Source organism: Acanthopagrus latus, chromosome 3 (genome assembly GCF_904848185.1).
Source record: "Acanthopagrus latus isolate v.2019 chromosome 3, fAcaLat1.1, whole genome shotgun sequence".
Taxonomy (NCBI): Eukaryota; Metazoa; Chordata; class Actinopteri; order Spariformes; family Sparidae; genus Acanthopagrus; species Acanthopagrus latus.
The window spans coordinates 1,180,705-1,205,841 of NC_051041.1; the positions used below are offsets into that span (position 1 = coordinate 1,180,705).

At 44.0% G+C, this 25,137-nt stretch overlaps 5 protein-coding genes across 18 annotated transcripts; 2 read left to right on the forward strand and 3 right to left on the reverse strand.

Annotated features, from left to right (window-relative positions):
• Positions 1 to 77: 77 nt before the first annotated feature.
• rps18 (ribosomal protein S18) lies at positions 78 to 3,566 on the reverse strand. Its single transcript, XM_037093632.1, has 6 exons — positions 3,441 to 3,566; positions 2,507 to 2,605; positions 2,280 to 2,366; positions 1,349 to 1,450; positions 478 to 569; positions 78 to 199 (listed from the first exon to the last, which is right to left on the reverse strand). Exons 1-6 carry the CDS (start codon positions 3,528 to 3,530, stop codon positions 124 to 126), a joined length of 546 nt encoding a protein of 181 aa, XP_036949527.1. The 5' UTR covers positions 3,531 to 3,566; the 3' UTR covers positions 78 to 123.
• On the forward strand, positions 2,273 to 12,177 carry vps52 (VPS52 subunit of GARP complex). Of its 4 annotated transcripts, none has more exons than XM_037093613.1 (20): positions 2,273 to 2,388; positions 4,504 to 4,585; positions 4,945 to 4,997; positions 5,230 to 5,305; positions 5,453 to 5,520; positions 5,668 to 5,843; positions 5,922 to 6,072; positions 6,162 to 6,262; positions 6,611 to 6,743; positions 6,898 to 6,955; positions 7,093 to 7,226; positions 7,707 to 7,862; positions 7,963 to 8,081; positions 8,189 to 8,312; positions 8,409 to 8,504; positions 9,000 to 9,107; positions 9,214 to 9,279; positions 9,696 to 9,807; positions 10,305 to 10,423; positions 10,635 to 12,177. In XM_037093613.1, the coding sequence occupies exons 2-20, from the start codon at positions 4,519 to 4,521 to the stop codon at positions 10,779 to 10,781; spliced, it is 2,064 nt and encodes a 687-aa protein (XP_036949508.1). In that variant the 5' UTR covers positions 2,273 to 2,388; positions 4,504 to 4,518; the 3' UTR covers positions 10,782 to 12,177. The 4 variants fall into 4 exon arrangements, with proteins under 4 accessions (XP_036949508.1, XP_036949507.1, XP_036949504.1 ...); XM_037093612.1 differs by lacking the exon at positions 2,273 to 2,388 and adding an exon at positions 2,694 to 2,959; XM_037093609.1 differs by lacking the exon at positions 2,273 to 2,388 and adding an exon at positions 3,556 to 3,883.
• Positions 12,173 to 18,391, reverse strand: lgals17 (galectin 17). Of its 5 annotated transcripts, none has more exons than XM_037093628.1 (7): positions 18,274 to 18,391; positions 16,665 to 16,705; positions 16,211 to 16,576; positions 15,914 to 16,004; positions 15,357 to 15,535; positions 14,400 to 14,453; positions 12,173 to 14,308 (listed from the first exon to the last, which is right to left on the reverse strand). In XM_037093628.1, the coding sequence occupies exons 1-7, from the start codon at positions 18,285 to 18,287 to the stop codon at positions 14,226 to 14,228; spliced, it is 828 nt and encodes a 275-aa protein (XP_036949523.1). In that variant the 5' UTR covers positions 18,288 to 18,391; the 3' UTR covers positions 12,173 to 14,225. The 5 variants fall into 5 exon arrangements, 4 of the variants coding, with proteins under 4 accessions (XP_036949523.1, XP_036949522.1, XP_036949525.1 ...); XM_037093627.1 differs by having other exon boundaries at positions 15,333 to 15,535; XR_005074350.1 differs by lacking the exons at positions 12,173 to 14,308; positions 14,400 to 14,453 and adding exons at positions 14,467 to 14,671; positions 14,873 to 15,194 and having other exon boundaries at positions 15,333 to 15,535.
• Positions 17,017 to 25,131, forward strand: LOC119017153. Of its 7 annotated transcripts, none has more exons than XM_037093621.1 (7): positions 17,017 to 17,155; positions 18,241 to 18,390; positions 18,660 to 18,921; positions 19,937 to 20,302; positions 20,517 to 20,630; positions 24,155 to 24,216; positions 24,631 to 25,131. In XM_037093621.1, the coding sequence occupies exons 3-7, from the start codon at positions 18,756 to 18,758 to the stop codon at positions 24,775 to 24,777; spliced, it is 855 nt and encodes a 284-aa protein (XP_036949516.1). In that variant the 5' UTR covers positions 17,017 to 17,155; positions 18,241 to 18,390; positions 18,660 to 18,755; the 3' UTR covers positions 24,778 to 25,131. The 7 variants fall into 7 exon arrangements, with proteins under 7 accessions (XP_036949516.1, XP_036949514.1, XP_036949517.1 ...); XM_037093619.1 differs by having other exon boundaries at positions 18,241 to 18,359; XM_037093622.1 differs by having other exon boundaries at positions 17,018 to 17,155; positions 18,241 to 18,359; positions 18,660 to 18,746; positions 19,946 to 20,302.
• LOC119017156 lies at positions 21,427 to 23,759 on the reverse strand. Its single transcript, XM_037093631.1, has 2 exons — positions 23,031 to 23,759; positions 21,427 to 22,479 (listed from the first exon to the last, which is right to left on the reverse strand). Exons 1-2 carry the CDS (start codon positions 23,358 to 23,360, stop codon positions 21,970 to 21,972), a joined length of 840 nt encoding a protein of 279 aa, XP_036949526.1. The 5' UTR covers positions 23,361 to 23,759; the 3' UTR covers positions 21,427 to 21,969.
• Positions 25,132 to 25,137: the final 6 nt, after the last annotated feature.

The following is a 25,137-nucleotide window of genomic DNA, read 5'->3' on the forward strand; positions in this document are numbered from 1 at the left end:
GACTAAGAGCAAAACCCAGATTATAATAATTCACCGACTCCAGACTCGACCAGACAAGCAGCACTCGGACAGACGGGTTTTGTGAACTGTGGCATTTTATTGAAACAAGGGGAAGCAGGGAGTTTACTTCTTCTTGGACACACCGACGGTGCGACCACGACGGCCGGTGGTCTTGGTGTGCTGACCACGCACACGCAGACTGGAAGGAAAAGAAGAAAAACAGCGTTAACAAAGTGATCGTGTTGAAAGGAGAATTAACTCTGAGGACTTGAGACACGACAGAAGCTCTCTGCACCGAATCTCTTCCACCGACCACAAAGTTAGATTTTTGCCAACAATACTGGCAGATTTTGAAATCTGTTGCATCTTAAACTGCAGCCGACATGTTTCTGACAGTAGCATAAGATGGTTCATCGTGAAGAAGCGATGCAGAGAGTTCATGTTTGCCGTTTGGACAGACGGGATCAGATCTCTTACCCCCAGAAGTGCCTGAGACCACGGTGAGCCCGGATCTTCTTCAGCCTCTCCAGATCTTCTCTCAGCTTGTTGTCCAGACCGTTAGCGAGGACCTGAAATCAGACAAAGACGATTTTAGATAACAAGAAACTGCCAAAATACAAATGTGCCAAGAATGCAGCTGTGCCACCAGAGGCTACTGACTCCGGTGCTTTATAGCAACACAAATGATCATAATTAAGATCGAAAGGTCTAAAAATCACCGGCAGTCTTGAAGCCACGCTGCACACACCCGCCTCAGATCAGTGTACAAAATATCTACAGCTGCAAACTGGAACATTTAGTTCACCACCTGCTCGCTGCTCTCCAGCATTCTGACATTACATTTAATTGACCAGAACGAACAGTCGACATCCCGATCTGTTGGCTGTTTACTTTGCAACAGACACAAAGTTCCGTCGCTCACCTGCTGCTCCAGATCTACAGTGTTAATGTAACACGTCGCTCATCAAGTGGAAACCACAATGTCACAGTCGCCATTAACCCTCACTGAAGACTGTGACCATCATCTGTATTAAAAGTAGTTTGACAGAAAGCCTCGGCGCTGCCAACAGAGACGTTTCTACAGCTGTGGTACATTATAATTATCTGACAAAGGATTAAATGTCAGATCGAGGCGTCAAACTCGACATCTTTAAAATTCATCAGTATTTTTCATGCATTACTTCCTCTTGATCTCAGAACAGCATCACTTCATTTTTATTCCCATGCTGCTGTAATTTTCTGCAACTTATAACATTTTAATTTGTCCTGCTGAACCACTGTAGATGATTTCACAATAACCTGAGAAGTTCTGTAGGTTTCCACCACAGTATAACCTGCTGTCACTCACCTGGCTGTATTTGCCGTCCTTGACGTCCTTCTGCCTGTTGAGGAACCAGTCTGGGATTTTGTACTGGCGAGGATTCTGCATGATGGTCACCACACGCTCAACCTGAAGAACAAACATGACGGTTAACTCACAGGAAAATTAATCAAACGTGCCAGAATGAAAACCTGGAAACACACAAAGTCCTGAAGGGAGATTCAAGGCTCCACATTAAAGAACGACCGCGACAAGCGTCAGGCTCGTAAATCTGTCAGCTCACATGCCTGTCGAGTTGGATAACAGAAGCCAATTTTGATCCAGAGCCTGTTTTACAAAGACGTCTGTCAGCAGAAAGCAGATCAGGTGTGACCCGTTTAATTTACTGAGGTTTTCAGAGGCAGAGCATGTAAACCTGTTCCTGTTATTAATAACCACAAATAAAAAGCAGCCTGAGTTGATCGACTTCCTGCTGAAAACTCACTGTGATTGAATCAGTCTCAACTTAAGCTTTAAGAAGCTGTAACAGGTTGTTGCTTGTTCACATTTTAAGTTTTCAAAACTTCCAATCAGTTTTTCTAAGTGTTACCATTTGTCCCTCAGAATCAAAAGTTTTAATTGTAATTTCTCCAAACTTCTGCAACAGTCTATGCAATTAAGAAACTAACATAAAATGAAGTTTTGGTTCAGCTGGAAGCAAATAAGCACGTAATTTAACTGAAGCTTTCAGTCTGAACACTGTAAGCTTTAACAAAACATCATCCCTGCTCAGGTTTTATTCTCTAAGCAAGGTGAGTGTGATGAAGCCAGCAGGACTTCAGACAGACTCTGTTCAGAGCCTTCATAGTTTCTGATTAACACAATCCAAGAATTCCTGAAGCGACAACTTTTCCTGCAGGCACCATCCTGTAACAATCTACTACGAATCTGTTAGTCTGCAGACAGCGGCTCCGCTCACCTCCTCGTCAGTCAGCTCTCCAGCCCTCTTGTTGAGGTCGATGTCGGCCTTCCTCAGGACAACATGGGCGTAACGTCTGCCAACACCCTGAGACCAGACAGACGGACAGGTTAGTGTCATGGTGACCATCTGACACACAACAGATACTCTCACTAATAACTAAGCGACAGAAATACCTTGATGCATCCTAGTTACTTGCAGAACATGAAGCACAGGTGAGACTTTACCTTGATGGCTGTGATGGCGAAGGCGATCTTCCTCCGACCATCGATGTTCGTGTTCAGAACACGAAGAATGTGCTGGAACTTCTCAGGGATGACCAGAGACTGAAAACACACAACACACACACATGTTATCAGGGAGGCTGGAGTCAGTCAGCACTGCCATGTCTCATGCTTTCAGACGAGCTGTGCATGCTAACACACTACAAACTTACAACACCATTATTTCGCTCTTTGTGTATTTAACATGGGTGTGTTCCTGCTCAGATGTTGCAGAGGGTCAGCTGCTGAAGCTCTGGCTTCACACTGAGCTGTCTGAGCATCTGCAGCTAACTTTTTTGGCTCCAGTTAGCTGTTAGCTACAGAGCTGCTGCCCGGATCAACAGCCTCAGAGCGACCAACACCTCCACATCTCACTGAACCACAAGCCAGAGTCACTCCGCTGTTAGACTGGTGCAGGTAGGAAGCGTTTACACAGGTGTAACAGCCACCTGGTCTCCCAACATGTCACCAACATGCTAACTGGCTCTCAATGCAGCAGTATGAGGCTTGTTAGCTTGTAGAGCTAGCCACCGTCCATTATCGGCGTTGTATTACTTATGGGCCAGTAATATGAAAACTGATCTTTAGTCGGACGACTATTATTTAAAAACTGGAATAATAATCAGATATCAGAGTTGCATTAAAATAAAAAGACAGCGCGAATTCAACCATTCGCGCTGGCTAACTACAGTCAGTCGGTACAGCTCAGCCCGGCGCTGACTGTAAACTGCGCTGTTTTATCTATTTCTGCGACTAATGTGTCGACAATTCAACTTCACTCCACTCGCACACAGATGTAGAAGATTCATCGCGGGGCTAAATGTGATAAACAAGTAAGAATAACCGCAGATGATTATGGATTTCAGAAGGATTCCAGGTTGGTGGAAAACACACTCACCATCTTGGAAGTAGGTTCCGTGCGAAGAGGAAGCCGCAGAGCTCTCGCGAGAGTTTGAGCGAGTCGGCGAACGGAAGTCAGTGCATCCATTTTAAACTGTCCGACAAGAAACTTATACACCGGTTCAAATTGAACAAATACAAACCTATGTCAACGTAAAAAGTTACAACACGTGTTAACTAATTAAATGTGTGTTTTTGTGTTCCCTCGCCTTTTCTTCATGCAGTGTATTCTCATGTTAATATCTTGAGCTGTTGATAAAAGTGAGGACGCTCCGTGTTTCTGGGAGGACGAGGCGGAACTGGACATCTGTAGTCTTTTTTTGACGTTAGCGTAAATTCGCCGCAATGGCGGACGTAGCTGCAGCCGCTGTTGGAGCTGGTTCCGATGTAAACACAGCTGGAAACCCGACAGAAGTCGCCATGGCGTATTTACAAGACGAGGTGACATTTTACCTTCCCCCACTGGAGTTAGTTGTTGTGAAAAATTTAAAAATACTGAACGGTTTATTTGTTCTTTCTCTCTCTGAGTGTCCAGTTAGCATTCATGATAGCATCATCACTGATAATAAACTGACTGAAGAACAGCGACAATATGAATTAAAAATATAAACAAAAGTTGTGATAGTGAACAAAATGTTGCTAAATTGTGTATGTTGACAACGTGCGTTAATGTTTCTTTAAGCTAATGTAGCTGTTAGCATCCTGTCAGAACACTGTGAAGCCCGATGATTTCCTGAATGCATCCTGTTGCAACAAAGTATAACGTCACTAGATTAGATTTTATTAATTAATCATCAGCCATTCATTAAGAAAATAAAGGCAAACACTGTCATGTGCGTCAGTGTGTGTGACTGTGGAGTTAATCAGACAGAACAAGACATTGAAAGACGTCATCCTGGCCTCTGGGAACACTTCTACTGTTTACTGGCTTTTTATTCATCAGTCGACCATCCCAGTAATCAGTGGTTATAAAGACCCTTTGCTCACGTTAGCAGAGCATGAGCCACCAGCTAAAACAAAACAAAATGAGTATTTGTTGTGATTATTTCTCCTTTTCCCAGAAGACTGATGGAGACATGACCAATCTAAACCTGGGAGAGCTGGACCTCACCACCGATGAGTTCATCTTGGATGAAGTGGACAGTAAGACATCGCTCTTCATTTAAAGTCTCATATTTTGATCAATTCTCGTGAATAGACCTGACATGATCAGCATGTCTGCAGCCCCCTCTAGAGTTCAAACAGGTCAACAACACAGTATAATATTATGAGCAGGATTTTACCAAAGCAAAGTTTTAGTTCCCACGAGGAGAATATGACTTTTATCATGTTTTGCAACCTGCAGCAGCTCCTTGCAATTTTTTGAAATCACATCCAGATCTTATAAAAGCTTCATAATGGAGGAATTACAAGTTTAAACTCTGCAGACTGCTCCTCCTCAGTCAAGATTTCACCCAGACAGGACTGCTGGGTTTTTAATGGTTTCTGTCTGTCTCCTGCAGTTCATATCCAGGCCAATCTGGAAGATGACCTCGTGAAGGAGGCGCTCAAAACGGTGAGAATCTGTAGTTTGAGCTGGCAGGTTGGAGCGCAGAATTAAACAGGGCGGTGTGAGAGACGTCCACCTGCTGCTGCACAGAGATCAGTTTTGTTTTCAACTATAAACAAAATCAATCCATTTTTCGTGAGATGATGTGAAACCACTGTGAGCCAGAACTAAGAATGTTTTCTGAGCTGTCGTCTGCGTGATAAATGTGGTTACTGTGGTGTTCTCCATCTGTTTTCAGGGGGTTGACCTCCGTCAGTACTCCAAACAGGTGGAGTCAGAGTTGCAGAGGATCGAGCAGGCCTCCATCAAAGACTGTATCCTTCACTGTCAGCTGGGTTTTTATTGTCCCCCTATTTCATGTAAATCTATTCTGTGTCAGATCTTGTTATTGTTCTAATAAACTGTCCTGAGCGTTGGGGGTCGATGATCTGTTGTTTTTTTCCTGATGGTCCGTCCATCAGACATCAAGGAGAGTCAGAACATCGCTTCGCTGCACAACCAGATCACCGCCTGTGACTCCATACTGGAGGTAAGATTTCACCCTGATCCTACAATCCTCTGCATGAAAGAGCTCAGCGTGAGTCAGCTAATGATCTGAAGAGTACAAAACAGAAGATAAAGGACCAGTCAGTGGATTGTTATACGAGTATGTCATGGTTGTTTCTCTGTCTGTCAGCGGATGGAGGGCATGCTGAGCGGCTTCCAGAGCGACCTGTCCTCCATCAGCAGTGAGATCCAGACACTGCAGCAGCAGTCGGTCAGCATGAATGTGAGGCTGAAGAACAGGCAGGCAGTGCGCAGCCACCTCAGTCAGCTGGTGGACGAGCTGGTGGTGCCCGGCGCCATGATCTCGTAAGTGTAATGGAGAGCAAAGAGACTGTTAAATGTTATGTAGGCCTCTTTGTCTGATGTCTCACCGCCTCATTGCAGCACCATCCTGGACAGTCCGGTGACGGAGCAGGAGTTTCTGGAGCAGCTCCACGAACTCAACAACAAGATCAACTTCGCCAAAGAGCTGAGCTTCAGAGAGACGCTGGCCTGCTCTGACATCCAGGACATCGTTGACCGCCTCAAACTCAAGGTGACACACGACAGAACAATCATGGAACATGTTCTTTGTCGTGCTTTTCTCCAATGTGAAAATGTCTTAATGTTTGCGTCTCACGTCAGGCGGTGTCAAAGATCCGAGAGTTCATTCTTCAGAAGATTTACTCCTTCAGGAAGCCAATGACCAACTACCAGATCCCTCAGAACACTCTGCTTAAGTACAGGTGAGTCCACCGTACCTGCTGGCCCTCCGTAGTGTCAGCTCCTCCTCTTTATTTAACTTATATATTGGGGATTTTATTGGGAAGGAAAACTAAAATGAGGACAATGATTGCTCGCAGCTTCATTTCGTCTTGAACAGTTTATGATGAGACACAGAAATGATCATTGATCTAGTAGGTTTCTTTTCTTACGCTGCATTAGTTTTGTTATAAAATGTACCAGAATGGAGCTGCAGTATTTATAGTGTTTTTCTGTGTCATCAGAACCTTCATGGTATAAAACAAGTGATCTGAAATGATCCTTGAACATTTAACAGCCGACACTCTCTGTCTCCGTTTGTCCTGCTGTAGATTTTTCTATCAGTTCCTTTTGGCCAATGAGAGGACGGTCGCCAAGGAGATCAGAGATGAGTACGTCGACACCATGAGCAAGATTTACTACAGTTACTTCAAGTCGTACAGCAGCAGGCTGCTCAAAGTGCAGGTCAGTGGATTAATACAAGACTTGGCATCACAGAGCACTCAAGATTGTGTTTAAAAAGTTGTTTCTTAGCCAGAGTAAAAACATTTCCTCAGAGAAAATTGGAATTATATCCTGTAAAGATCCAATCAGCTGACATAAACTGTCCTGTGTGCAGTATGAGGAGGTTGCAGACAAAGACGACCTGATGGGAGTAGAAGACACGGCCAAGAAAGATATCCTTTAAACTGTGTGTGTGTAGGTGCAGCTGTTGCAGGTAGGTGTGTGATGCACACATACTGAGCATAAGAACACTGAGGAGATATATGCTCATTGATATCGAGGCCGGAGGCTCCTTGACTCTTTCCTGCAGGTTTCTTCTCCAAACCGTCTCTGAAGAGCAGGAACACCATCTTCACTTTGGGCCAGAGGGGCGCTATCCTGAGCCCCGCCGAGCTGGAGGGGCCCATCCTGGTCCCGCACACGGCCCAGAGAGGAGACAGCCGGGTGAGACGTCCACCGTGAAGCACACACATCTGAAGTTTGTCCATTTAAAAAGATATATGAAAAGTCCATGCATCCTTTCCTCCAGTAGACATTCAGATACTTGTGTAAAAACAGACTCTGGTACAAGTAGAAGGGCTGATTGACAGCTTCTTTACTCCTGTAAAAGTAGAAGTACTGATTGACAGCTTCTTTACTCCTGTAAAAGTAGAAGTACTGATTGACAGCTTCTTTACTCCTGTAAAAGTGGAAGTACTGATTGACAGCTTCTTTTCTCTTGTAAAAGTAGAAATACTGATTGACAGCTTCTTTACTTTAGTAAAGTAATGGATTACAGGCTCTGACATGTACTTAGAGTATCAGAGTAAAAAGTCTCCCTCTGAAGGATATTTGTGGTCAAAGCAAACTGAAGCTCACGCCATATTAATAGAATTGAGCGACATCAGATTCATTAACTGTTTATGTTGCTGCGTCTGTCCTCAGTATCCATATGAGACGTTGTTTCGCAGTCAGCACTACGCTCTGCTGGACAATGGCTGCAGAGAGTACCTCTTCCTCTCAGACTTCTTCATGGTGGCAGGAAACTCGGCGCTAGACCTCTTTAACAGCATCATGGGGAAAACTCTCAGCATGTTCCTGGTACGAAAACAGTGCGTGTTTCTCTGAGCGCTGCAACCTGACATCAACACGCCATATGATTCCCTTCAGTGCTGTTACTGTGTCTGCTCCGTCTCTACAGAAGAGCATGTCCACGTACGTGTCCGACTGCTACGACAGCATCGCCATCTTCCTGTGCATCCACATCATCCTCCGGTTCAGAGCCATCACCGCCAAGAGGACGATCCCCGCCCTCGACAAGTCAGTGACCCGGCCGCTGAAAGGAAAAGGATTTATTCCTGTCATCCTCCTCCACTCACTGTGTGTGTGTGTGTGTGTGTGTGTGTGTGTGTGGTGTGTGCGCGCAGGTACTGGGAGGCAGTGCTGGAGCTGCTGTGGCCGAGGTTTGAAATGATTCTGGAGATGAACATCCACAGCATCAGAAACACAGACCCTCAGAAACTGGGATTGCTTGACACCAGACCACACTACGTCAGTCTACACACACATACGCACACGTGCGCGCACACACACACCCTTCATGTGTTTTACAGCACTGAAATTAATGTGTGTGTTTGTTGATTTCAGATCACGCGTCGTTACGCAGAGTTCTCGTCCGCCATCGTCAGCATCAACCAGACATTTCCCAACGAGAGGACACACACTCTGCTGGGACAGCTGCAGGTAACACACACACACACACACACAGATGAGACAACAAGCTGTTGAATATGTAACAAAACTTAAATTTTCTCTCGTAAGGTGTCCTGGAGTGTTTGAAAGGAGTCTCTAAATAAAGTATATCACTGTTATTATTATTAAAACAAAGATGTTGGTGAGAAAAATTACAGATAATCGGATTTTATTTGGTTAAATACAGTGAGAATAAAGTAATGAAATGTAAGTCAGAGTTCAGACAAATGAAGATGAACTGACTTGTTTCAGTGTCATTCTTGTCGCTACATTTGCTCTGAAAACGTGTAGTTCATATCATTGATGATTATGCAACAGTTTATATATTAATTATAATTTATATCTTTGAAGTCTGTTATTTTTCTTCAGATTGTCACAAACAGGTTGCAGCAGAAAAACATGAGCAAATGTGACTGAGTGAAATCAAACTGTCACAAACTGAATCCGTCCTGAGTAATCAAACAAGAATATGTTGTTGTTCTGCAGGTTGAGGTAGAAAACTTTGTTCTGAAGATGGCAGCAGAGTTTCCCTCCAGAAGAGATCAGCTCATCTTCCTCATTAACAACTACGACATGATGCTGAGCGTCCTCATGGTGAGCGCCGCCTTCACTTCTGTACTGCACTGTTACTCTCAGTATCGTTGAGTTGTGGATTTTATTTAATCTGTGTGTAATGTTGGTTCTTCCCCCGGTCGTCCAGGAGAGGGCAGCAGACGACAGCAAAGAAGTGGAAGGTTTCCAGCAGTTGCTCTTGGCGAGGACGCAGGTAATCGACACGGGGATTCTGGGAACTCTGCAGCCCTGCGGTGACACTCCCTCCTTTTACTGTGTCCTCTTTGTGTTCAGAGCTCTGATTTCAAAACATGTGTATAGTGTGACTGTAGAAGAAGTTCAGTCATTTTGTAGAAACAGAATTGGTGACATGGACACGAAGCTCACAGTTAGACGGAAGGTCACAGAAGGATTTAAGCAAATGTAACTAAACATTATAAAGGTACAACTTGAACTAATGGACTAACAAGGATAAAATTCTGAGATGTTTCCTTTTATTTTCATGCAGAAATTAATATTTTTCTGATCATAAAGTGTAAAAATGCTAAAACATAAATACAGTAATTAAAAACACTTTCCAGTTGAATATTAATTTAAGTGTTAAACGTCGCTGTCGCGTCCTCTTTGCAGGAGTTCATCGAAGAGATTCTGTCTCCTCCCTTTGGAGGGATGATTGCCTTTGTGAAGGAGGCCGAGGCGTTGATGGAGAAAGGGCAGCTCGACCGGCTGAAGAACGAGGAAGGTGAGAAGAGAAGAAGTGTTTCAGTTTATATGTTCTATCTGTGATATGTGTGCAGCTCGGTCCAAATACTGTGACATTGTCACATCAACCTGGAAATAATCAGGTTCAGAAGAGCAGAAGGATGTTTGTAATTCTCTGTAAATACTTCAAAAGAGAGAAGAAGAGCGACATTGAAGATTAAACCACAGTGTTTCCTGATACTGAGGGTGTGGTTACAGTATCACATCTACTTGAGTTTTGTTTTCCTCAGTAGTCGTCAGCTGTCAGTCTCAGTTTTGTTTCTCCTCCATCAGTCTGCAGAGTTTCTCCCTTCCACACTTCAGCTTCCCACATCCTTTAGGTCTTCTCACATCAAACATCCTGTTTCCTCCCACATTCACCACATCAGGCCTCTCACATGTGAAAGTCCCGACGTTTACAACGAACAACAAGAACACTGAGGTCAGGCAGAATTCACATGAATTCACATATGTGTCTGTTTGTGTGTGTGTGTGCAGCTCGTATCACTCAGCTGGTTCGAGGGTTTTCCAGCACGTGGAAACAGTCGGTGGAGTCGATGAGTCAGGACGTCATGAGGTCCTTTACCAACTTCAAAAATGGAACCAGCATCATACAGGTGAGGCAGCAGACAGGTGAGGCTGCAGACAGGTGAGGCAGCAGACAGGTGTGAGGTAAAGTTTCTTCACTGAATATTACAGTCATGTCTGTCATTCATAGATTCTTATGAGAAAATGTTATCAGTTTTACATTCTTGTGCATGTTGAAGTTGTGTGTGCATGTTGGAGGTGCAACAGGTCATGACGCAGCACTTCCTCTTCCTGCCGCAGGGCGCTCTGACCCAGCTGATCCAGTACTACCACGGCTTCCACAAGATCCTGAACCAGCCGACGTTCCGCAGCCTGGCCGTCCGCTCTGAGCTCATCAACCTGCACCACCTGATGGTGGAGGTGAAGAAGCACAAGCCAAACTTCTAACACATCAACAGAACAGACTGAAACATGAGCGTGAAAACAGGCGGAGGTCTGGAGGAGTTGATTCCCTCCTGTTTCCTCCTCCGTTGCTCTCAGCTGTCGTTAACAAAGCAAGACTTTTCTAAGGAATGAGTCATTGATATGAACCAAGTCGTTGAGTGTCTTTATTTTTTTTTTGTGCTGAGGTGTGAAGCTGTACAGCCGCTGCTCATCAGATTTGAAGTTCTAATCCTTCAGATTTCGGTCTCGTGGCTACTGTTGAGTCGTACTGTTTTGGATGAGCGACCTCATGTGTTTTCTGTGGCTGCTTCACAATAAAAGCCAGGTGAAGTATTTTACTGTGAAGCAGCAGCAGCAGTGAAGGTATGAGTCCACATGCGAGGGCACAAGATGCTTCCCAGTTTTGCCTGCCTGACACGGCTACCAGAATGCATTGCACTGCTTCCTAACTAAACATTGAATAGAGGACATGAAAACATTAGCTTTACTCTGTTAGCATTAAACATGTGTTGGTCTAGCTCTGATACGTCTGCAGAGCGTGAGCAGCCTCACACTCTCAGACAGTAATGCTGATCACAAGCTGCATCGTTCATGTGACTTAAATCTGAAGGATTACAACGAACAGAAAAACATTCCTTCATTTAATGATCAGAAGCAGAGCAGCAACAAAAAAAATTGAGAATGAGAATCTGGACTTTGATCACGAAACACTGAAGAAGAAATCACTCCTGTCTGATATTTGATTTAAACGCTGCACTAGCGGGAGAGAAGCTCCTCGAACACTTTACTTGAAACACTGTTGTTCATTCTGTTTGTCTGCTGGGGACACGGAACATTTAAGGACCAAGCTGGTGATTTTCTGTCTGTTTCTTCTTCATGTCAACAAATCACTTGAAAAGACCAAAGCCATGGATGTGTTTGTAAGGTGACTTCCTGTCACGTTTGCAGTGCTCTGCTCCGTGATTAGCTTATTAATTTATCAGCCAAACTGAAAGAAATAATGTTTTTGTCTGGGACAATTTTCAGCAGCGGATTAATCTACACCTGGTGCTCTTGGTGTATTTGTGGCAGCAGGATGGTGTGTGTATGTGTGTGTCTGTGTGCGCACATTCATGGTAATAAAGGAACATGTCACCCACTTTTTGCAGCAACACCAGAGCTCTACGACAGAGAAAGAAGATAAATCACAAAACACACAAACTATTTGAGTCTGAGATTTGTTGACTGTAAGAAAAGCCGGACATAACCCGCCTGATCCTTCAGAGTCACTCCTCAGTCTTCTAGGTGTTTTGTGCCTTTGCTTACTTACTAACAGTCGCTGTACAATGAGGTCATGGTGTTGCATTTATTAGTGTGATTGTGTGTGAAGTCGTTTAACAGAGAATCACAGAAAATACAATACGTCTGTGTGTTTTATTTTCACCTTGTTTGATTCAAGGTGGAGTCGAGACAGAGATAACTGCAAATAATTTAATCACTGTACAGAAACACAAAATATCTCAAGACACTACATGTACAAATTGTTTCTACACACTGTAATGATGAGTGGTCACATCAGTCCTACACAGACAAATATTGAGAATAATGAAGTAAATCTGTGGCTGTCGAGCTCGAACAAGATTCACATTTGATTAGTTTAAAGAACAGTTGGTTAAACGGAGTACAAAACGTTCTATAGAAAGAAGTTTTAACATGGCCCTTGATTGTTCTGATCAGACATGCTGGTATAATGTGATTATTATGATATTGTCTCTTCACTCAGCATCAGATGTTCACTCTGAGAGATGTCGTCAACCTATCCTCTAATGAAGCTACACCACATAAATATTCAAGAATTCTCCATTTAAAAGAAAATGTGACTTTTGAAGAACTAACTGAACTTTTGCTAATGGTACTTCCTGAATGTGCAAACACACACAAAACAAAAACTAAAAAACTTGCCAGTAAATATTCACAGGGGAGTTTAGAGGATAAATTCAGGAGTCTCACAGTCTGAGAGGAGTGAAGGTGCTGTCGTCTGACGGCACAACAACGAGTACATCTGTCAGACAACAGGAGTGAAGGTGCTGTCATCTGACAGCACAGCGAGTGCATCTGTCAGACAGCAGCAGGGTGAACAGACTGAGGCAGTGGTGGGCGTTGAACTTTTGTCTTTCACATGTGTGGTTAAACTACGACGGTATGTTAGTGACATTAAAGGTTAAAAATCTGAACTGGGGGAAGAGGAGGATAATATTCAAGAGGACAAAGATTAAAGAAAGATTAGAATTACCAAGATTAAAGATGTAAATTCACAATACATTTGTGACTTTAATTTCAGATATTATAATAATTGTTTCTCATTCAATCAGCTCTTTTTGAGCTTTTTCTCATAAATGTGTAAGTTTTTCTCATATGTTTACCACTTTAATCTCAGAAATCAAATTTTTTCTCAATGACCCTCCTCTACAATGTTCTTAACATTCCTCGACTGTTGTCTTTTTACACGTGAGATTAAACCATGACGGCATGTAGTGACATTATAGGCAAAAAAAAAAAGTAAATCTGAACTGGGGGAAGAGGAGGGTAATATTCAGAGGACAAGATTAAAGTTGAAAGTTATATTGTTGTTTTGCACTTAATCACAGATACGTTTCCCGATCTTCCTCCTACTACCTGTAATTGTTTCCGTCTACAATGTCTCTAACATGCCGTCGTTTAGACTAAATGAGTCACTGCATGTTAATTATTTATCTTCAGAGTTGTTTGTATTTGTGTTTCTGAACTTGGTAGATAGAGCCAGGCTAGCAATTTCCCTCTGCTTACAGTCTTTATGCTAAATTAAGCTAAATGACTTCAACTGTACTTTTAATTCCACTAAATTTATTAATGACTTTAGTTACTTGTTGCTTCCCAGATTACATCTGAGTCAAAGTAGTGTCTTTTTAAGTGACTTTAGTTTTTCCTGCGACTGGAGAAAAAAGCTTCATGTAATTTACGTCTAATTTACTTAACATCAGATACTTTAAGGTTTTGACCAAAGTGCTCTTCATTTGGCTGACTTTTACAGAAAATCTTCACTTTTTCACTCAGGTTTGACTCTTGGATATTTTTTTTACAACACTGATGAAACAATAGAACAGCAACACAACAACTTTCTTGTGAGAAGAGCATCCTCGTAAAACAAATAAAACAACATCACAAAGAACTGAAAGCACTTTTTGTTCTCCTCAGTGGAAATCATTTAAGTTGTTGCAGAAATCAAAACTGCTTTTTGACTCATGTGACTCTGACCAGGGAGGCTGATTTCTTAAAATGTTGAACTATTCCTTTAAACACACTCAGATCTTCACTCTGGTCTGAACTCACCCGACTCGCTTCAGAAACACGACCAGCTTCACGCGTTGCACTGGTTATAAGTGCAAATGGTTTTAGTGGTAACAGAAGTTCATGTCAAAACACGTTTTCTCAGAGCAGATGAAGAATCTGGAAAGTGATGATGACGGCGGACAGGACGAGGAGGTCTGAGCCACTGCTTCTGACGGCGTCACCTGGAGAAACATCAGAGGACGGAGATGGACTCAGAACATTCTGTTTGTGAAGATTTTTCCCTTCAGAAACTTTAATCAATGTTTCTCTCACCTGCTGGCGCCTGATTTTCCCGATTCTGTTGGAATCTGGAAGCTGTCGATTGTTCTGTAAAAGATGTGTTACATCAGTTTCATGTGACAAAAACTGCAGAATTGTAATTTTAAAAGTGGAAAATGAAAAATGAGAGATGAGATGAGGGGAACAGGTGAGGACTGATGTCAGGTGGAGAGCAGACGAACGAGGAAGCTACAAAAAGGAGGACGGGTCGGTCAGTCACTGGATCTCACTCTGGTGTCAGACTGTGGGGCTGCTTCTTTTGAAGTCTACGGGAGATGATGAAGAAACTTGCTTAAACCAACATCGTCTGACTTCTGATGAAGAAACAACTCCAGGAAATGAAAGAGCAGACGTCAGACAGGTCGAGGTTTGTTCCTCGATTGAGTTTGTGGGAGGCTGCAGTCTCATCAGCGATGTTTGATATAATCAGCCTTGTCGATCATTTGAGGATAAAATTCAGTCGTTACCTTCCTCTTTGACATTTGTTCTTTAATTTCCTGGAGGCGTTTCTTCATCAGAAGTGAGACGACGCAGGCTTAATGGGTTTTAGTCTTCAAAAGAACCAGCACCGCAGTCTGAAACCAAAGTGAGATCCAGTGACGTTTGGACTCTTCCTTTATTTTTGTATTTTTTAGCTTCCTTGCAGACAAAAGCGACGTCCAAGAGAGAAGCAGGGGTCCAAACAGATGGGGATCAGGTAAAAAAAAAAAAAGGGAGGTAAATGTAGGAACAGGTGTGCAGGTGGAGGAGGGTGGAGGGAACAGGTGGGTCACTGCAGAGTGACAGGATCTGAAATGACAGCACACGTTCAACGAGCTCTCGCAGCTTCCAGTTGAGTTTAAACAGTCATCTGACATTTACAGAACTCGGAGTCGTGAGCCACCAGAACATTTTAATCTTTACTCAATCCAAAGCGGTGCTGATCACCTGGAGATCCGGTTGGCCTCTCACCTTCCACAGAGAGCTGCACGGTGCTGACAGCGAGGCCGTGTTCATCCAGAACTTTGTACGTTCCTTCGTCCGAGCTCGTCAGCTTCCTCATCGTCAGCTGCTCTCTGTGAGGGTGTTTCTCCAGACGCTCGCTGTCCTCGTCGCCCCTCATCCACAGGTCGGCCCACTGCGAACTGTTCCTGTTGGAACAACGCAGAGGAAGAGTTCAGATTCAAGGTGAGCAGAATAAAAAAGTGCTCTCTGGTCCTGGTACATAAACGAACAGATTCTTACGACCTGATTAAAGTCTGACAAAGAATTTAACAATGTCGACGTCGGCAGGAAGAAACAAATGAAATGTTTGACTCCACTTTGGAAAGTTTCTTCTACGTCTAGTGATAATTTTCCGTTGAGCCTTCACAGGTGACTCATAACTTCACCAGCAGCCTGTAATCCGCTTTGTTCGGATGCAAACAGTCATTTCAAAATGAAACGCACAAGATACGGGACTAGAAGACGAACGCCTTCAAAAAGGATGTGAGGGTGAAGAAATGTTAGCTTGTCGGTCTGCAGCTCACCTGCCCTGGAACAGCACCCTGCTCGAGTGACGGGTGTAGAGATCCAGAACCAGGTCGTCACCCGGAGCTCGAGACTGACGAGATTTGTGGTCTGAGAGGAGAAACGAAAAACACAGATTCAGTGACGTTCAGGATCCAAACAGCCCAGAGTTCAGACGTCAGCAGATTATTATTGATTTTGGGATGAGACAGATCGGAAAAGAGGACAAGGGACAAGAAGAGTGAAGACAATGAAAAAAAAAACAGGAGAAAGACAAAATGAAGGAAGACAGAGGAACGATCCAAACATCGACTGACCGAACACCGACAGCTTGATGCTCTGGATGAAGACTCGGGTCTTTTTGGTCCTGGCTCCGTCCACCACCATGAAGCTCTCGTATCTCCCCGTGTCTCCGATCTGAACGTCGCTGATGATCAGGGAACAGTCCCCGGACCCCAGCCGCTCCTCGGGAACCTCCACCCGGCCCTTGAACTCCTCCGCCTCATACTTCTGCTCCCCGCGCAGCTCGAACACCGTGTCGACCGGGGTCGCCCACTGGATGTGGCAGGTGGGCAGAGCCTCCTCCCCCAGACGAGACTTCCAGCTGCAGGGAAGCACCGCCTGGTTCCCCACCTTCGTGGTGATGGACTGGATGTGGGTGACAGAGGATGAGGACAAGGAGTCTGGATGGAGAGAAAACAGAGGAAGATAAGAATAAAACAACAACACAGATAATAATGTGTGATTACATGAAACCAGGCCGATACTCACCGATGAAACCGCCGAGCAGGAAACACAGAAGTGTGAAACACCTGAGAACAGAGCGGAGGTGAGTCACAACCTGACACCCACATGTCATCACCGAGCAACACGCTACACGAGGATCATCAGCTGATTTTAACACGTTATAATTTAGTGATGATGTCGTTTTCTTTCCTCCACAGGTGTGATGAGATCAGGAAGACAACGGAGCTGTGAAACATCGAGATCATCATGAGACAATAATTATTTTGTAGTTAAATCCTAGTGTGACTTTCCACTTCCTGCTCACCTGTGTCACCATGTTTTATGTCCCTCATCTGTCGTTCCTCCTCAGCCTGTCTCTCCCTCCACACCTGCCTCACCTCGTCACCTCCCCTCCACCTGTGCTCCTCCTCCTCCTCTCTTCACCTGCACCTCATCCCCTCGTTAGTTAAGTCTGAAGTCTTCAGTGCTCGTCCATGTGTCTCCTGAACCTGTTCTCCAGTTCTCACGTGGTCCTGGTCTGTCCTCACTTTTATATTTTCTCTTCATAATGTCTCTTTAAAGGAGCACTCTGTAGTTTTACAGACATATTACTGAGAAGCGATCAATCTTCACATGACTGAACACCGTTTTACTCCGTTTCTTTGTGGCGGACCCTGCCACCTGTCAGTGCTCTCCTTTTTATAGTTACATTCTTAATACAGGACTTTGCTTTTACTTTTATTTCTACTTTTACTTTACTCAAAAATACTGTGATCTTGTTCTGTGGCTGCGTCACTCATCACGAAGATCAACGCTAATCCAAATTAGTGATGGATTAAGACGATGTAGGTGAACATACGAGTGTGTATGAGACCAAAAATATTCACAAAACACAAAATAAAACATCAGATATGTTTCAGAATAAACTGACTGAGTAAAATATATGGTTTTATAATAATAATAATAATGATGATAATAATAATAATAATAATAATAATAATAATGATAATAATAATAATAATAATAATAGTGATGATAGATGGTGACCTGATTAATGTGTGAGGAGCTTCCTCTCTGCTGCAGGGCTTGATCACAGCTCATCTCACTCATAAACTCTTATTATATTCTTATTATATCAACATTTAATGAGCTTTACTGGCATTTATACTATAATGTGTTTGTGTTGGAGCTTCAAAAACAAGTTATATATTCAGAAAACCTGTTTTACATGTTTACTCTTCATATTTACTGAATAATTACTTGTTAATTTATCATCAAACTGAATAATTTGTGTGAAAATTGTGTTTATTTGGATTGTTTCTATTGTTCTGATGTGATTTGTTGCCTCAGCTGTTATCAGTGAGCAGGTGATGGGTTAAGTTTCGTTTTTACACAGTTGTTGGTTTCCCCACTAACGAAACTGAGCCTGCCTGTCAATCATCATCATCATCATCATCAGCTGCAGACAAACTGATCAGAATGTTTCTTCTGATCATCTGCAGACATTTAAATCCTGCATTAAATCATGAGTTTATATAAAATCATATTTAATGCAAAATAGTTTCACAAGAAACACAAGAAAAATACTTACTAAAATAAAATCATGTGCACTGTTATGAAGTTTGTATTTCAGAATAAGAGCCGCGTGTCCTACCAGCGCGTCCTCATGATGTCTGCTGCAGTTGGACCCTCAGTTCTGCTCCTGTCCGCGCGTCTCACCGGTCCTGCTCGTGTTCTGGTGTGAGTCTCAACACTCAACTCCACCTCGCAGGTCTTTAACTGAGAGCCTAAGTTTCGATTTCCGGTTTGAGGCACCAAAAAATAAAAGCGTGTTTGAAACGCGTAGCTGATGAAATGAAACTTCTCTGGATTCATGATTGAATACATGTTAACGTTCATTAACAATAGTATTTGGACTGCCTGTGTTCTAAGAGGATATTAACGATGTTTTATACTGATATCTCCTCTGAAAACCATAAGGGGAGATTGCGATGTGCTTTTATTTTGAAGCTGTCTTTCCGTCTTGTGTGACGTGTGCAGGTCTCTTGACGGATCTCAGCAGAAACGAAACCTAAGCTGCGCCAGAACTGCAGATTCATCAGTTTCAGCGCGGTCACAAGCAGAAATGTAACTTTCATGGAAAATGACCGACTTGTCGGTGGTCTCTGTCCCTGTCTGTCCCCCTTCACAATAAAGTCCCCCCCACTTCCTGTCTGTGAAACATCACTGTGTTCCCTGAATAATCTGATCAGTCCTGCAGCTCTGATCATGGCAGCTCTCACTCGGATCCTCACTTTTCTCTGTAAGTGATTATCTCATCATTACATGCTGATTTGATGCAGGCATTGAATTCAAGGGTGTTTCCAGGACGTTCAAGGGGCCGTGTGCAGAAATCCCAGGACTGTTGAGATGAAACCTGATGTAGAAGATTATTGATTTATAACTTATAATTTGTTTTGATTGTGCTCGAGGTTTTCATGAGTCATGTGGTTTGTTCTGAAAATATCAAAACCAAAACTAGAGTGAGAGAAAATCAGCTGCAGGTTTGACACCTGCGACCCGTCCTGCGGTCAGAATCAGAACCACTGGAACCAGAAATGATCTTCTGCCGTCCAACACCAGTGTGTCAGTGTGTTCATGTGTGCACCTGCAGGGACACAAGTTGCTTTTTTCTTTATAAGATTTTCTTGAAAATGTGTTAAGTTGCAAACAGAGAAGTAAAGGTCCAGATATGTGTGAAGCCGGTACCGGTATCAGAACAACTACTGAGAATAAAGCAGAATATAAATATTTAATTATTCTTTCTCAGTCTTTTAATCCAAGTCTGACTTCTCAGATGTGTCTGAGGGGGTCCGGACCTCCAGCCTGGGCAGCGCTGGTCTGGTCTGTAGTTTATATGCATGAAGTAGCTTTAAAGGAACAGTTCACCCAAAAATGTGAATCCAGTCATCATGATGATATAAAGTCAGATGAAGTGCCATAGCACACAGAATATTTCTGGACCTTCACAGTAAAACATCTGAAGCAGCTGGAGACTTTTAAACTGTCAAAAACTACCAAAATAAATAAATAAAACCTCAAAACTCCATTAAAACTTTGCAGAATCAGCTGTTAGCACTTCCTGTTAGCAGTGAACCTGTAGATGTTCAGACAGATATCACTGGATCACTGTGGTACTGACGAGAACTTAAAAACATGAAGTTTCTAAGGCAAGTTCTGCACGTGTGAGGAGTGTTCGTGCAGTGATTGAAGTGTTAGTCTGCATCTCTTCTTCATTGTAAGGTGAATATGACAGAGAGGGTCCTCTTCCTCCTCAGGTGTCGCAGGTGTTCACCTGTCCTCAGCCTCACCTGTTCTCCGCTCTGCCCTGGTGGTCCGGGCTGGGCAGAACACTTCTCTGACCTGCAACCTGACGTCCAGCAGTGAGGTCACCTGGTACCACCTGCGCTCAGATCAGCTGCTGCCTCTGCTGACTGTCAGGATGAATAAGTTCAGAGAGGAAGAAGTTTATTTCCACACTGAGGACGACAGACGGATCAGCAGCGACGGCGCTCTGGAGAACGGCACCGTCGGGCTCGGCATCCTGCAGGTGGAGCTGACGGACGCCGGGCTGTACTTCTGCAGCGGCCGGTGTGCAGGTGCAGCTGTTTGTGTCAACAGAGGGATTCACCTGGTCGTCGATGGTCAGAATCCATTTACTTATTAAAAGATGTGAAACAAACTTTATTCTGAAGCTTCGTGTGAAATGTATCCTTGGTTTCAAAGCTGTTGTGTGTTTTCTGAACGGAGGTGAGCTCTGAGATGCAGCAGAACTTTGTGTTTTCAGTTCACCTGATACTTCAGTGGAGAGATTAAAGGATCAGTCCGTCAACTGTCGCTGTGTTCTTGTGTTTCCAGGAGCTGACGGGGAGACGGCAGCCCGGCAGCCATGTTGGAGTTTGGGAATCTGCGTCCTTCCAGCTTCGCTCGTCCTCTGTGTCGTCGCCATCGTCGGGTTCTACCTGTGCTCAGGTGAGTGGATGGTTGTGTGTTTGCGTCCTCTACCTCTGTGATCAGTCACGAGACATTTTCTCTGCTCCTCACTTCTTCATACGGCTGAGATGAGAGGTAGGTTGAGTTTAGGCATGTAGTTTTAATCCTTCAGCTCAATGAAGCTCCTCTTTAATAACGTGTGTTTGTGGCACCTAGTGGTGGGAAATGTAAGTACATCTTCTCAAGTACTGATGTAGAGTGTTGAGCAGCCACCATTATTTCAATTGCCAATAATGAATTATTTCGATGTATTGAATCATATTTACATTATTAATATAAATATGTAAAAGACACAGGTGAGGTGTGTTCTGTCACAACACTGCTGTGAACTATTTTAAACAATTGTTGCAAGAAATGTCACGTAAACAAGAGAATTAACGAGGAACAGCGAAACGTCCCAGACTCCCTTTACAAAACGCATGATTTTACAGTCGTGTCGTCCTGAAGAGAAACTTAAAAACCTTTGAGAAGCAGCTACATTTACTTCTTGTAAATTCAGCATTAAACGCAGTACATTCAGATGAACTACTTGTGATTGGGAGGTATTTCAGTCATGTACCTGAACTCGTACTTGAATACAGATCCTCTGACTGATTTGTATTGAAGTAATGTGTGATGCGTTCATGTCTGGAAGTTGTCATGTAAGAAAACAAGTCTCACCGGCTGGAGGTCGATCAAGTGAAGTGAACTGAAAAGTAAGGCGTCTCTGTGCACACAGTAAAGTACTGTGCACAGAGATGACACACCTTAATAACATTAACAACAGGAAACACACTCCTGGATCTGTCACATGTTTAATAACGTACAAACAGGAAGAACAGCTTTCACATTACAACATATTCTCCACATGACGCGATCACATCGGCTGTGTGTTCATGAGACAAAAGAAAAAAATAATCAACAATCAAATCAGGTCACATCTCATTATTCCCTGACTCCAGATCTGTCCACCTCCACTCCGATGATAAAAACACTTGCGGAAACTCGTTATTTCAACATTTTGTGCAACAATAAAGATTAAAAGCAAAGTAACAATTCAAATCAGCTCAACTCTGGAAGAACTCAGCATCTCTACAAGAGAGACAGAAGACACGTCATGTCCCATGAGATGGCAGTTTTATCAGTTCACCAGTCTGATCGCTACAGAAGTTAAAATAAGGCAGCTGAAGGTTTCGGGTCGGCAGAAGATGTCTGGTTCTGTGGGTAAGTGAAGCAGGAAGTGAAGAGACAGTTCACCGTCTGATCCCGGTGGTGAGGTCTGTTGTTGATGATCAATAAACCGATGGATCCTCTGACGATCGGAGGACCGGACGCCTCCTCACGCCTGCATCAGCAGCAGCCCGTACGGTCGGATGGACTCCTGCACGATGGCCCGGGTCTGGATGTCGTTGTGGCCCTCGGGGATGTAGACCACCCAGACGTTGTCTCTCTGGCACTTCTCCCTCTTCTTCGGGTTGATGCGGTTCTGGAGAACCACTTTGTACGTCTTCCCGTCCACCTTGGACTTGAACTTCTTGCAGTACGTCTCCGCCATCTTGATGTCCGGCGTGGAGTACACTCCTCGGCCCCTCTCGCGGCCCTGGACCAGGGAGGCGGCGGCAGCATCCAGGAAGCTGGGCTCATCGGACGGGCCCCCTTTATGGGCCAGGATGATGCCCAGGGAGCCGTCCATGTTGTATCCGTTGTAGGAGACGGGCCAGGCGTCCTTCCCCGTCCCCAGCCAGACGTCGCTGTCATCATACTTCTTGGTGACCTGCAGGGCGACCCGGTTCCACCCGCAGGGGCGGATGTACGGCTCGTTACCACGCAGGTACTTGGTGTTGCCGTCCTGCAGTTGGACAGAGACGTGAACAGGGTCAGAACCGGACACACTCAAAGAAAACACAATGCTAACATGCTACATGCTAATGGTTCTGCATCAACCCTGAGACCTGAAACCCGAGTTCTGAACAGCGGTTCTTCTTCTATCCCTGCTACTCTTCCTCTCCCCTTTGCCCATCTTCTTCTTCCTTTCTTTCCTTCCTCTTCCTCCTCCCCTGTTCTTCTTCTTCGACCCCTTCTTCTCGTCTTTTTCTTCTTCTTTGCCCTCATCTTCTCCTTCCTTCTTCTACCCCTTCTGCCCCCTTCCTTTTACTCTTCCTCTCTTTCCTTCCTCTTCTTCTTCCCCTCCTCCTGTCTTCTTCTCTACCTGTTCCTGCTCCCAGGACTCACCTGCTGCTGACAGTTATATAACTGCAGTGTGCTGTGGTGTCCAGCAGGTGGCAGTCTGACGTCACATCACTCTTACTCACACATTTGTGCAGTAAAACATAAAATATAACTTTGTGTTTACTAAGTTCAGGTGTGACGTCACCCAGCCTGACTCAGGTGTGACCTCACCTTGATGTTGGTGAAGTCGTAGTCGTACTGAGGGTGGAAGAAGTCCTGCAGGTTGATCTTCACGGTGGTCCCGAGGCTCGGTTCCGGTCCGGGTCCCTCTGTGAGCGTCAGCGGGGCGCTGTACAGGTCCTGGTCCTCCGGGTCCTGCAGGGACAGGGTCCCGATGCTCGGGTACTCCAGCTCCTTGAAGCCCTCCTGCTTGTAGAACTCCTTGAGGGTGACGATGTTGACTAAGTCCTGCGGGGTGAACAGCGACGCGCCGCGGGTCACCTCCATGTTACAGCCGCACAGAACCGACAGGGCCTCAAGGCACAGCTGGGAGTCAGGCATGGTGCTGAGAGGAGCAGGAGGAGGAGGAGAGCCGGGCCCGACTACAGCTGCTGCTGCTTCTTCTTCTTCTTCTTCTTCTTCTTCTTCTTCTTCTGCTTCTTCTTCTTCTAAACGTGAGGCAGCTTGCTGAGCCGTCAGCTCTGAGACGTGTCTCTGTTTCTGTCTCACAAACAACTCGTCCCAGTTTCACTCTCATACTTTCACTTTCTTTACTGACTCTGAGTCAGTTACAGGAAGTCACGGGGCTCCGAGAGGAAGAGTCCAGCTCACAGTACCGGAACCCCGAGCACATCTGGACAGAACATCTGAGTAAAGTCCACTGCAACACTCAGAGACAGTAGAGACAGAGAGCAGGACACACAGAGAGGTTACAATCAACAAATCAGTCAGTAAATGAATAGAAACCCCGCCTCCCTCTCATGACGTCACTTCAGGGTTCGTTTTCCATGAAATGAATTTTACTGCAACACTTAACTGACCCAATGTTTTATTTACTTATTTATGTATTTATCATGTTATTTATTTATTAATTCTTATTTATGTATTTAGTTAGTTAGTTGGTCTTTATTGTCCCTGAGTTAATTTCTATTTCTCAACTCTTCATCTTCACCTTCATCTTCATCATCATCAAGTGGAACAGCTGACTCTGCTGGTCTCCCTGTTCTGGGCTGCTGGTACCAGACTGTGGGCCCGTCTGCAGCTCTGGGACCTGAACCAGAACCCAGAGCTCCGTGAGGTGGAGCTTCAGTTGCTGTTCTGTCTTCTTGTCTCACCTTCTTCTTCTCTCTCTTCAGGTAAACCAGCTGTTTGCAGCTGTAACTCACCGAGCAGCCGTCTGAGTCAGCAGGTCACAGAGGTCAGTCATGCTTTTAAAACATCTGATCAGTTTTTACTTGGACCAGGAGACTTTGAACCTGAAGTAAATTCATTTCATGTACTCTAAAAGTCTAAAAGTGTTAAAATCTGACTTTGGTTCTCATGAAATTCACCCATATGTGGGCTAAAGTATTAAAGTGTCTGATGTTAAATTTATCAAAAGTATCAGAAGTAACTTTCTGGCAGTTAATGCACATTAACATATATTTACATGTATGATGTTTTATTGTGGAATTAATTCAGCATTTTCTGAGTTTTTCCATCCGGCTGCTGATAAAACTAACAAATGTGATCTGTGAGGTAACTGATCATCTGAGTGGAGTCGAATGATAAAGCAGCAGAAACTTGAAATACTCAGTTAAAGTTCATCAGTGAATCCTCTGGCTCTCTGCAGGAAGACGCTCTGCACTACTCCAGTCTGAAGCTGGCAGAGAATCCCCGCCCCTCCAGCCGAGCAGGGACGCGATTGGTCGAAGAGGACGTCACGTACTCGGCAGTGGCCAATCGCAAGAACCCAAACGGATCACGTGACTTCACATAGACCCGGTTCTTTTCTCGTTTCATCTTTGTAACAGTCACAAAATTCATTTTTTTAATAATATTTTTTATTTGTTTGTTTATTTTACATTTTCAGTTTTTAGTTGAAAAAAGTTCCAGAAGAGTCAAAACTTTCTGGAATCTTCGTCCTCAAAAAGTGAAATTCTTCACATGCAGAAGAAAAACATCTCTGTTGTTTCTGTGAATGTAACTTCTTTTTCATTTGACGTTGAGTTTTATGTTATTTTGTCTGTTTTATCTTGTTTTATCTGCTCTCATGTTCATATGTTCATATGATAAATGTAGCATCAGCTGTTTCAGCTCCTCTTTATAATAAACACACTCTGATGTGAACACACCTGTT